This window comes from Apodemus sylvaticus, chromosome 6 (assembly GCF_947179515.1).
Source record: "Apodemus sylvaticus chromosome 6, mApoSyl1.1, whole genome shotgun sequence".
In the NCBI taxonomy this organism is placed as follows: Eukaryota; Metazoa; Chordata; class Mammalia; order Rodentia; family Muridae; genus Apodemus; species Apodemus sylvaticus.
Window position 1 is genome coordinate 43872305 of NC_067477.1, and position 13134 is coordinate 43885438.

Below are 13134 nucleotides of genomic sequence, written 5' to 3' on the forward strand. Positions count from 1 at the left end.
TTTCATATTCTTCAATTAAATTAATTTACTGTAAGAATTCAAGTCTTCTATTAAGTCAGCAATCAATAGTAATTTAAAAAAACGTAAACAATGCCAAACTTTTCATCATGTATTGGTTGTGGAAAAATTTTTTCATTAAAATGAGTTTTGCCTTAACACATAAAAGCTTATTTCAATTTAAAAGTCATTAAGCAAAAAGTATATAAAAAGGTCTCTTTTAATTTCTAGTACAGTAAATATTGTTAGACAAAACCTACATTAGCAGAGTTTATTATTTTCACTAATTTGTAAGAATAGTTTGAGGTCAGGTTAGAGAACTGCTGCATTAGAGCAGACATGTGAGAATATTCTGTTTAATAACTTGACATTGACCAAGGTGAAGTTCCTCTCCCAGCCTATGAGTGAGAATTCTAAGCTAGCCACAATCCTGCTCCACCTAGGATTAGAACTAAGGAGAAGCCCATTGTTTTCCAAAGACCTGAAGTTTCCTGGGAGGCACCAGTCACCTGCAGAGCAAGTGAGCTTGTTCCTGCAAGGTCTCCAGCCTTTGGGGGAAGGGTTCCCACCCCCAACCAACCCCTGCCCACATATCTGGAGACCTTCATTAAACTTTGAGCCTTGAGCAGGAAACCTTGTCTTGGCTCCATGTTTCTTTCTCCACTCCCTTTCTATCCCAGCTTTCCTTCCATGGAACCTGGTAATCCTTTCTACATGGCTGCGGGCAGCTAAAAAAGTGGGTAGAAAACTATGCACCTAAAAACTTTTGGTTGCTCTTTGGAGCAACCATTAACTTAGTGGTTTCCAGTCTTTATGTTGTTTATTATTTCTACATGTAGACCCCCAAACTTCCATGTCATTAATGGTTAGATAAGTATTAATATATTAAGGTTGAAATATTTCAGAAAAAAGCAAATAAAACTGATCTTTCAAATAACTTTCTGATTTGTTTAGGCTCTTAAAAATAATACAAAATAATTATTCAGCATGAATCAATCTTAATGTAAACTAACATGACAGCAAGCAAATAAACTTTTGATTTATTTTTGTTAGATCTTATTTTGTTTGATCTTAATTTTTTTAGTTGACTAGCTATATCACAATCAAAAAATAGTGACTATATAAAAGAATAAAATAACCACTATCAGCAAAAAATTTCACAGTGAATATATGGCATTGGATAAAAACTTTAATTTCCATAGGATAACAAATATCTCTCACACTTATATATAGAAGGCCCTGAGTAATATAAATTATATTTTGGTATTTTTGTAGGGTATATATGTATGTGGTACATATTCCATGTGTGTGTGCGTGTGTGTGTGTGTGTGTGTGTATGTAGGTGCATGTGTAAATATTTTAAGTGTATAGAGCCCAGAGGTTGATGTCAGATGTCTTAGATCGATTTTTACCTTATATACAGATAGGCACATTTGAACTCATTGGTCACTGATTGAGCTAGTCTATCCTGACAGACTACTCTAGAGATGCCCTGTGTCTGTTTCCTCTATGCTAGGATTACAGGTGGGCTAACATACCCTTTGGGTTTTTATGGATGCTAGGAATCAAAACTTTGGTCCTAATGATTAAAAGAAAAGCACTTTACATGCTCCCTAGTTTGAGCAAGATTATTTTGCTCAAAACAAACAAATAAAAAAAACCCTAAAAGAAGTTTATATCTGCATGCTGTTTGAATGCAAGATTAGACACTACTATATTAACAGAACATGGCTTTCATGAAAATATTTCAATTATATTCTTTTAAACAATTACACAAATTTTATTCAATTATATATCAAAAGTGTTAACAATTTCTTTCTAAGCATATCAAAATAATTTTCTGGTAACTTTAGGTACAGATTCTATTTCCTCTGCCTATCTGCTTTCTTATTTTATAACACAAGGGAACATGGTGGCTACAATTTACATTACCTTGTAAAAAGGTTAAAATTCAGATGCTTGGAAAAGATAACAAAATCAGTCCTTAAAATATTCTCTATTTTAACAATATTTAAAAATAATTATGAGTACATTAAAATTTTAGATTTTGCTCTTCCTTTAGTCTTGTCATTTTTTATTTTAAGCCCTTTCTTCTTTTTCTTTTTCTTTCTTTTTTTTTTCTATAGGTTTTGCTGGTTGTCATAACTGAAAATGATCACTGAGCTAAGTTGTAAACTATGTCAGTCCCACTTGGGAGGGAGAAGAGAGCAATCACAAGTGGGGAGGGAGGGAGGGACCTGGGAAGGAAAGTGTACAGGGGGTTGGGGGTAGAGGGGAACCTGATCTGGTATTGAGTGAGGGCCAATATTGAAGCCCTAGGGCCAGGAGAAATAATGGAAACAGGCAACCTCAGGAGGTCGGAGGTTGGGGGTGACTCTCCAGAATGCACCAGAGACCTGGGAGGTGAGAGACTCTCAGGACTCAAAGGGAGGGACCTTAGATGAAATGCCCAACAGTAGGGAGAGGGAAAATGTAGAGCCCACCTCCAGCAGGAAGACAGAGCATCAAGTGAGGGAGGGGTTGCTATCCCTCAGTAAAAACTCTGACCTATATTTGTTCCTATCTGAAAGAACTACAGGGATGGAAATGGAGAGGAGCCTGAGGAAAAGAAGGTTCAGAGACAGGCCCAAAGTGAGCTCCAGCTCAAGGGGAGGTCCAAAGGCTAAACACTATTATTGAGGCTATGGGGGTAGTGCTTACTATTAAATAGGGACCTAGCATGACCACACTCCAGAAGACCCAATAAGCAGTTGAAAGAGCTAGATGCAGATATTTGCACCTAACCAGTGGACAGAGCTGTTGACCCATGTGGTTGAATTAGGGAAAGGCTGAAAGAAGCTGAGGAGGAGGGTGACCCTGTAGGAGAACTAGCAGTTTCAATTAACCTGAACTTCCAAGATCTTTCAAACACTGGACCACCAACCAGGCATACACCAGCTGATATGAGGTGTATGGAGTCCTATACAATAGAGGACTGCAGGGTCTGGGTTCAGTCAGAGAAGATGCACCTAATTCTCAAGAAATTGGAGGCCCTAGGGAGTTTAGAGGTCTGGTTGGGTGGGGATTGGGGGGTGAGAACATCCTCATGGAGACAGAGGGGTGGGGAGGAGTATGGGATGTGGAAAAGTCAGAAGGTAGATGACAGGGTGGGTGGGTGGGATAAAATCTGGAGTGAAAATAAATAAATAAATAAATAAATAAGACCAAAAAACCCCATGTTAATTAAAAAGAGTAAGTTACAGACTTAGTTTTTTATCAACACCTTCTTGTAAGACTATCATCAACATGGACCATAGGTACTCTATACACTGTATACATTTTAGGATCGACTTACCATTTTATTTCTTTGACTTATGCACTATTTTAATCATGGGCAATAAAAACCAAAAGGCCCACATTTATTCTTAGGAATTTCTATACTTCCACAAAGCAAAAGGAGTGGCATTCATTCCGGTAAGAATTCATTATAAGAAACTATTTTCCTGATGAAAATAAAATACTAAATAATTCCAACAAATAAAAATTGCTAAAGGAAATTTCATTCTATGAACATTGTTACCTTTTAATATTTGACTGTCATCATTAGACTGAGAAGAACAAACAACTACAACAAAACCAACACTATATTTTACAGAGAATTTCTTCTTTTTATAGATGGCAGAATCCTAAAGAATCAAAACAAAAGCAAAGATAAAATATGCAATAGATATACACACATGCACACACATAATAATGTTAAATGTTTGATACTGTCATTACCTAGTGAAATCACTGTTCATTTGTACATGATCAGAAAGATTTTCATCTTAGATATTATTCAGTATTAAAACTTAAAGAAACAACTAAAACACATGGAAAAAAATCATTAGATTTGATTCATCGCCTCTTTTATTTATTTTATTTCAGATGGTCTAGCTATGTAGCCCAGATTTGTCTTAAAGTAAAAACCCTCATACCTCTTTAGTTAGGATCACAGAAGTGTGCTACCATGGCTTTTTATTTTGTGTTTATCCAGTGCTGGGGGTGACCTTAAATCCTTGAAAATGTTTTTCAAATTTTCTATTATTGAGTTACATCTTAAATCTTTCATTTAAGTTTTCACAAACAATTACTTGAATACATTTGAAAATAATTCTCCAAATATTCTGCACTCCTGTTGAGGAATTATAACATTTAATTATATTTTATTATAATTTGTAGTAGCATGTTTTGTTTTCAATAAATACTGTGTACTGGCTCATTACTTCTTACAGCTAGGCAAAGATAGTCTCAAATAGACGCAAGACTCAGAAATATTACGCATCTTGCCTAACATAGTGAGGTTTTTAAGTAGAGAAGCAAGTATTGGAATTCATATCTTCTATTATTGGGCCAAGAGCTCTTTCTAAAACTGATCATTCAAGACTGTATGGTATTTCAGAAGCAAAGAAAACTGAATTGCACATATATTTCCATACATGAAACACTTTATGCTTAATTTGAAACATAGAAAGTGATTCTATAGGGCTAATATATAATGAATTATAAATATTATAACCAAAATGCAGTAATTTTAGGAATGGCAAGTTTAATATGCACTTTCAAATGTGCATAGGACAGTACTCCTTGCATACTTCACAAATACCTCAGACTGAACACTTTAAAATCAAAATGTAACATCTTTCCTTAGAAAACCTTGAAAAATTAGTTATTCTTCATATCCTAATACAGTCAATACTTAATCATTCTTTTTCATTTTCCTTTCTGCTCTAAATTTTTATGATGCAGAATTTAGATAATACTTCCTTCAGATCACAGTTAAGTGGTAACATCTATGTATGGTCTGGAAATACACTTCCAGGGGAAATAGGATGGGTTAGGGAATCCATGGTTAAAAAAAAAAATCAACATATTTGAAATCAGATGCTGATCACTAAATTAAAGAAAACTCAGATAATGAAAACATTTACAGAAAAAATTATAAGTAAGTAACAAGTCATCTTTATTGATGAGTATGACTTTAAAATGACTACTCAGGCAAAAATTAACTTTTGGCTTTCTTCATTCTTCATGTCCCTGTTGAAATATTAGTCTTTAAGGATATTTTATAATGTTTACACTTTTTAAATATTAACTTTTAAAATAGTTTATTATATTAGTATTTTAACCCCATATTTAAATATTATTTCAAAAATTAAACAAGAACAAAATTTTATTTTTTGGTTTCTCTCCTTACTTCTTTCCTTCCCCTGCTTTCCTTCTTGTTCCTGGAACTTACTATATAGCTCAAACTGCCTCATATCTTGAGTGCTAAAATTACAAGCAAAATATTAGGCTTAGCTAATAATTATAACTTTCAGGCATATATTCTTGTACTAGTAAAATTTTACAAAATAATATCTTTTTTAGATGGAAAAATAGTGCTTTATTTGAATTTATGACCAGTTTGTACATGTAAATATCAACTAATAACAATATCAAAAGAAGCTACTTGTTCAATTAAAATCTTTAAGCACAATAATTTTATAAATGTTAAAACTTTCATTTTGGAATTTTGCTTTGGAGAAATTTGAAGTGATTTTTAAAATTATATATGTTAGGCTCTTTGTAATGTAAAATGTAAAAAGAAAGTCTGTTTTGAGAGTTAAGAACAATTTCATGTAACAATATTTAGCCTAAACTATTTTCCGAATATATTTGTAATAGAGCATATTTATAAAAAGGAGAATTATACTATATCTTTAGTAGTTTTCTTTTTTCTTTTTAGCTGCTAGGTCTTAATATATGGTAGATAAAAACATCTTATTGTGAAACTAAATTTAAGTTTTAGATATTTTGTGGACTTTATAAACATAATTTCATTTAGTTTAAAATGTGACTGGAACCCAAGTAGCACTAATATTTTATGATAGAATGTTTTCATAGTTTGTCTTTTTTGAAAATTTATAACATCAATTTTTAAATGACAAATTTATTACTTATATTGAGACCTGACTAAATACAATATCAAAATATAGCAGCAGTATTATCATGAAGATTTTCCTGAATATTCCATTATCATATAATGGAAAACAAACTAAATTATAACATCAAAATTTTTAAGATAATTTTTAGTGAAATGGAATTATAACTCACAAAACTATAGAAAATTTGCAATTGAGCTAGACAGCTATACTTGCTTTTAAATCTGATGATGGAGAAAAAGGTCAATTTGAAAATACCATGTTATTAGAATAAATTTACTACATAACTTGATAACAAGCTCAATGTCTCATTAAATAAGAAATAAACCTTTTGATAACAATATTGGTCCCCTCATAAAGGGAACTTGAAAGAACATGTGAGTGATTCATCTATAGAGGAGACATTCAAGAAAGTAGGTATAATAGTATGAAAGCTTACTCATTACTTCACCATACACACAAAACATGAGGCTGTAAACAGTATCTAATCTTTCCTCCACCACAATTCAGAAACAGAGTATGAAAACTGAAAACTAAGAAATGGACTCCCACCCTTTCCCAAAGGTTGGCATTAAAACTTTCTTTCTAACAAATTTAGTTTTGTTTCCAAATAATAGGCAGCATCATTCCAAGTTGATTCTGTTTGAAAAAAATTTTTTGGAATGAAACTAGAACAGGTAGGTATCCTAGCCTGGAGTTTACAAAAAAAAAAAAAAAAAATCTCCTATTAGTAACTTGTCAATTGCTATCTTGCTGATTACCGGCCCCAAATACATTTATTCTCAGAGTAATTTATTTTTTTACAATTAAATTGATAAGTTTCCTAAAAACAACAAGTCTACTTGAAAGAACAGAAGTTATAGAAAGTGCTATCTTTACCTGTGATATAGGAGCAGGCATACTATACAAAATGTCTACTGTTCTAATAAGATAATCTATGACAACGGGTAGTATGTATTCATTCATTTTTACCAGGATTTTGCATGCAATCCAACCTTGACAAGCAGGGGAAACATTTTTTAGTTTACTCAGAATTCATAATAGAGAAAAATAAGACTCAAGTAGCTATACTTACTTTTGGTGTTGGACAAGAAGCTGTAGAGAGGCGAGATGTAGCCTGAGCACGTGGTGATTCTGAAGGAGTAGTGCTAAGGGAGGCTGTGTCTCGTGGGAGCACCTGAACACCACGAGAAATGATGGAGTCTGGAATCTAAACAAGAATGACTATTGTTTAACACTACAAAAAGGCCAAGAACAATCCGTACTCGCATCTTTTTGGTTTTTGATTTCTTTTTTGCATTCTTTATTGCTGAGCTCTCTTTTAATTGGTGTCACTTATTATATACAAGCAGATATAATATTTGATTTACACAATTTTACATTTATTATTTTTCTGGCAAATAAAATGTGAAACAACTTAGTGAGAAGTAGTTCACAAACATGGTTAAGAGGAAATAATATGCTACACAATAACTAGCTTTGCCATTTAATAGTCTGAATTCTTGAGCAAGATATTCCTAGATATTTATTATCTCATTTCCCAGCATTTCATTCTCTCTGCTTCTAACCGACCTTTATGGACATCATCAACTAGCTATTTGGTACTCTTGGGTTTCCAGTTGGGTTTCAGATGTCAAGGCCTGGCATGAGACCATGGATTAGAAGAGAATGGCTTTTGCACTTATTTTTCTTGCTTCATATCTAACAGTGCAGAGGTTAGATGTGCCTCCCACCTACAGACCATGGTTCTGCTCATGGATATATAGCTCTTTCTTCATGTGTCAACAGACTTCCTAGGATTCTCAGGACCCCTTTGCCACAGTTCAACTAGGAGTAGTAGGGTTTGTGCTTACTCATTCCACAGGAACGCACATTGCCTTTCTGCTTTCTCTAAATTCAGTCCTAATATATTTGCCTTTATTAAAAATCAGTTACTTAAGTGTGCAGTCTTACATCTGCTATGTCACTAAAGAATATCATTTCTGCCATATTCTTTATATGAAAAATGAGGATAATTATAGCATCTGGTTTCTTGGATTATTTTAGTGGTTAAGTAAGATAATATTCATAAATTATTTAGCAGTTTAAAATATTAAATATTTAATAAGTGTTGGCTATTAGGTTATATCTATGGTGAAGGCTGATATGACTGAATACCACTATTCCAAAAATATAAACAAAATAAGAAATAATTTATATAATTTTAAATATAAATATTTATATTATCAAATTTATTACTTTATATTTATGAATAACAGTTATCTTGTGCTTGATTGGATACACTGCCAGTCTAAGAATGTGAACTTGAGGATGCAAATACCTAGAAAAATCTACCTGGGATCTTGAGAAGTTACACTAGGCTGTGGATCAGGCAGACAATTTTCACTTTCCTTTCAGCCCTCCATTAAGGTATGTCTCCTCTCACCTCAGCCCGATAGCAGCTGGCTTTCAGGTATCCTTCCTCTCACCACACCTCCATTCTCTCGGAACCCCTGCCTCTCAGAAGGGATTCAGCTTAGCTGCATCTTTCCTATGGACCCTCTTAATTCTCTCTTCTAGGCCATCCCTATTACTCGTGTCAGCTACTGACATGTAGAGAAACATATGTCTCAGGGACATATGGTGGCAACACTTGGCTGGGACTAAGGTAGAAAATCCTCACTATTCTTCTTGTCTTCCATTATAATGCCTCTATCAAAATCTCTCCATATTTATCCTGCAGAAGGTTGCTTGCAAATGCCCTTCCTCCTATATCAATACCATTAACTAGAAACTCCAACTCTTGGTAAAGATTCAGCATTTACCTAGTAATTTCATCCCTGTCTGTACAGATGATATATCCTTTGTACTGAAACCTGCTTACAGGAGCATCTACTTTCACTCTACCTCCAACACCCTGTAGATCTGGCCACTTGGTGTGGACAGAGTCTCTTTAGCTCTTTCCCAAAGTCCCTCTCAGCATTTTCTCCTAGCACATTTCTATTACTCTCTGCCAGACACCAAGGGCACATGTGTAAGATCCTGAGAGAGCAACAGTAACCAAACAGAACAACCATACAACAAAAACAAGAGCAGATATCAGTATCTAGAAACACCTCAACCATCATAATCCAGATACCTAGACACCAGTACAAAATTGCACTGAATAGAAAGAAAATATACTTGTCAGAAACTAATAACCCTACTACTGTAGGCACAGAGTTATCATATGTCTGAATCATAAGACAAGGATTTCAAATCAGCAAATATGAAAATGGTTAAGGACCTTAAAGAAGAAATGAACAAAACGTTCAAAAAGTCTGTGAAAATACAAAGAAACAGTGGAATAAAATAACAAAAACAGTTTAAGAAGGGAGAAATAAAATCACTAATGAAAACCTAAACTGCAAATAGGATATGAACAATTTAGGAAGACAAACAAAAGCCTCAGAGGTATATCTGGTCAACAGAATCTAAGACACAGAAGAGAGACTCTCAGCCAGAAGAAAAGGTAAAAAAAATAAATATGTCAGTCAAAAAAAAATGTTAAAAAAAATTGGGGCTGGAGAGATGGCTCAGTGGTTAAGAGCACTAATCACTCTTCAAAAGGTCCTGAGTTCAAATCCCAGCAACCACATGGTGGCTCGCAACCATCCATAATGAGAGCTGATGCCCTCTTCTGGACTCAGCTACAGTGTACTTACATATAATAAATAAGTTGCAATGTAAATAAAAATAAATAAATAAATAAATAAATAAATAAGTCTCCAAAAAATTTCTTTTAAAAAGAATCCAGGTACAAAACATTCATGAAATCTGGGACACTATAATAACACCAAATCTAAGAATAAAAGAAACAGAGATAAGAAATCCAAGCTAAAGGCTTAGAAAATATTTTCAACCAAAATTATAGAAGAAAAATTTCATAACCTAAAGAAGGAGGTGCTTATCAAGGTAAAAAATGCACACAGAACACCAAATAAATAGGACCAGAAAAGGAATTCCCCATGGCACATACTAATGCTAATGCTAACACTAATAAGAAGTAAATAACAAAAAAAATTAAAAGCTGCAAGGGGAAAAAAATCAAGAAACTCAAAAGCAGTCCCGATAGAATAGCATTTCATTTCTTTTTTAAAAAAAAATTGAATATATTCTTTATTTACATTTCAAATGTTATTTCCTTTCCCAGTTTCCCCCTTCTAGAAAACACCTATCCTATCTTATCCTCCCTCCCCCTGCTTCTATGAGGATGTTCCTCTACACAACCTACTCCCATCCTACCCTTCCTCAATTTCCCTATGCTGAGGCATCTATCGAGCCTTCATAGGACCAAGGACCTCTCTTCCCATTGATGCCTGACAAGGCATTCATCTAATACAAATGGAGCTGGAGTCATGTGTACCCCTTGTTTAATGGCTTAGTCCCTGTGAGCTCTGGGGGGTGGGGGGGGGTCTGGTTGGTTGCTATTTTGTTCTTCCTATGAGGTTGCAAAATCCTTCAGCTCTTTTCGTCCTTTCTCTAATTCCTATATTGGGGACCCCATGTTCAGTCCAATAGCATCAGCCTCTGTATTTGTAAGACTCTGGCAGGGCCTCTTGGGAGACTATGGCTGCCATGAACATAGTGGAGCTTATGTCCTTATTACATGTTGAAGCATCTTCTGGGTATATGCCCAGGAGTGGTATAGCTGGGTTCTCAGATAGTACTATGTCTAATTTTCTGAGGAACCACCAAACTGATTTAACAAATGGTGGTAAATCAACTGGCAGTCAGCATGTAGAAAAATGCACATTGACCTATTCCTATCTCCTTGTAACAAGTTCAAGTCTAAGTGGGCCCAAGGACCTCTACATAAAACCAGATACACTGAAGCTTAAGAGGAGAAAATGGGGAAGAGCCTTGAACACATGGGCACAGGGGAAAATGTCCTGAATAGAACACCAATGGCTTATGCTCTAAGAACTGACAAATTGGAGCTCATAAAATTGCAAAGCTTCTGTAAGGCAAACACTGTTAATAGGACAAAACCAACAGATTGGGAAAAGATCTTTACCAATCTGACATCCTAGAGGGCTAATATCCAATGGACAAAAAGAACCCAAGAATTTAAACTTCAGCAGCCAGCTAGGAAGAGGCAACCTGCACAGGTTGAGTCCAGCCCTGCAGAGCAGAGGATTCAGTCTGGAGGCCTCTAGCAAGAGTCTTCCGGTCTCAGGAGGCCTCTGGATCGGGAACAGCCTCAGCCACAGCTCGCCATCTCCAAGCAGAACAGGAAGCCAGCTATACACCCAGCAGCCAGCGAGGAAGAGGCAGCCTGCACAGGTGAGTCTGGCCCTGCAGAGCAGGGGATCCAGTCCAGAGGCCTCTGGCAAGAGCCTTCCGGTCTCCACCTCTGGATTGGGAACACCCTCGGCCACAGTGCACCATTTCCAAGCAGTGCAGGAAGCCAGCTATACACTCAGCATCCAGTGAGGGGGGAGACAGCCAGTATAGCCTTCATCCAGAGCTGATCAGGGCCACAGAGGTACATACCCAAATACAATTACAAGAGAGTGGGTCTCAGCTGCTATCTTTGCTTCTGTAACTGTGCAACAGATTGGTAGGCAGGTTTCACCAGAATAGAGGATCACTTGGGACACATCACACCAGAACTTCACCTGCACCCAGGAATTCTGCAGCACCACGGCAATTTGTGCCAGGAGAAAGTAGCTTACCCAGGGTTGCTGAGATAAGCCTACAGGCACACACACAGGAGGGGCAAGTTCCAGCCAGTGACAGCAGGCCCAACTAACACCAGAGATAACCAGATGGCATAAGGCAATTGTGGGAATGTTGCTAACAGAAATCAAGGCAATATGGCACCATCTGGATCCAATTCTCCCACAACAGCAAGTTCTGGATACCCTAACACACCAGGAAAGCAAGTTTTGGACTTAAAATCAGGTCATGATGCTGATGGAGAGTATTGTGGAGGGCTTCAAAAAGGGCATAAATAACTCCCTTAAAGAAATACAAGAGAATACAAGTAAACAGCGAGAAACCCTTGAAGAACTAAGGGAAAACACAACCAAACAGGTGAAGGAATTAAACAAAGCCATCCAGGATCTAAAGAAGGAGGTAGAAACAATAACGAAATCACAAAGGGATACAACTCGGGACATAGAAAACCTAGGAAAGAGGACAGGAGTCATGGATCCAAGCATCAACAACAGAATACAAGAGATGGAAGAGAGATTCTCAGATGCAGGAGATACCATAGAAAGCATTGACACAATAGTCAAAGAAAATGAAAAATGCAAAAAGCTTTTGACCCAAAATATCCAGGAAATCCAGGACAAAATGAGAAGACCAACCTAAGGATTATAGGCATAGAAGAGAGTGAAGATTTCCAACTTAAAGGACCAGTAAATGTCTTCAACAAAATTATAGAAGAAAACTTCCCTAACCTCAAGAAAGAGATGCCCATGAACATACAAGAAGCCTACAGAACTCCAAATAGATTTGACCAGAAAAGAAATTCATCCCGCCACATAATAATTAAAACACCAAATGTACTCAACAAAGAAAGAATATTAAACGCAGTAAGGGAAAAAGGTCAAGTAACATATAAAGATAGACCTATCAGAATTACACTGGATTTCTCACCAGAGACTATGAAAGCCAGAAGAGCCTGGGCAGACATCATACAGACCCTAAGGAAACACAAATGCCAACCCAAAGTGCCATATCCAGCAAATCTCTCAATTACATTAAATGGAGAAACAAAGGTTTTTCATGACAAAAACAAATTTACACAGTATCTTTCCACAAATCCAGCCATTCAAAGGATAATGAATGGAAAACACCAACAAAGGAAAGGATACTACACATAAACAGCAAGAAAGTAATCTTCTTTCCACAAACCCAAAGAACTCAAGAAGGTAGATTCCAGAGAGCCAAATAGCCCCCTTAAAAATGGGGTACAGAGCTAAAGAAAGAATTTTCACCTGAGGAATATCGAATGGCTTACCTAAAGAAATGTTCAACATCCTTAGTCATCAGGGCAATGCAATCAAAACAACCCTGAGATTTCACTTCACACCAGTCAGAATGGCTAAGATCAAAACCTCAGGAGAAAACAGGTGCTGGCGAGGATGTGGAAAAAGAGGAACATTCCTCCACTGCTGGTGGGGTTGCAAGCTGGGACTACCACTCTGTAAGTCAGTATGGCGAT

The 13134-nt window shown here is 36.0% G+C and overlaps 1 protein-coding gene across 3 annotated transcripts in view; it reads right to left on the reverse strand.

The window, feature by feature from the left end:
• The window catches only part of Gphn (gephyrin), a 447337-nt gene that overhangs the window by 192692 nt on the left and 241511 nt on the right, over positions 1–13134 (reverse strand). For 2 of the 3 annotated variants that reach the window (XM_052185596.1, XM_052185595.1), the window contains one exon: positions 7015–7149. The exons of the other annotated variant lie outside the window; for it this stretch is intronic. In XM_052185596.1, the coding sequence (XP_052041556.1) occupies positions 7015–7149 (135 nt within the window). The remainder of the gene's footprint in view (positions 1–7014; positions 7150–13134) is intronic. 3 annotated transcript variants of the gene reach the window in all.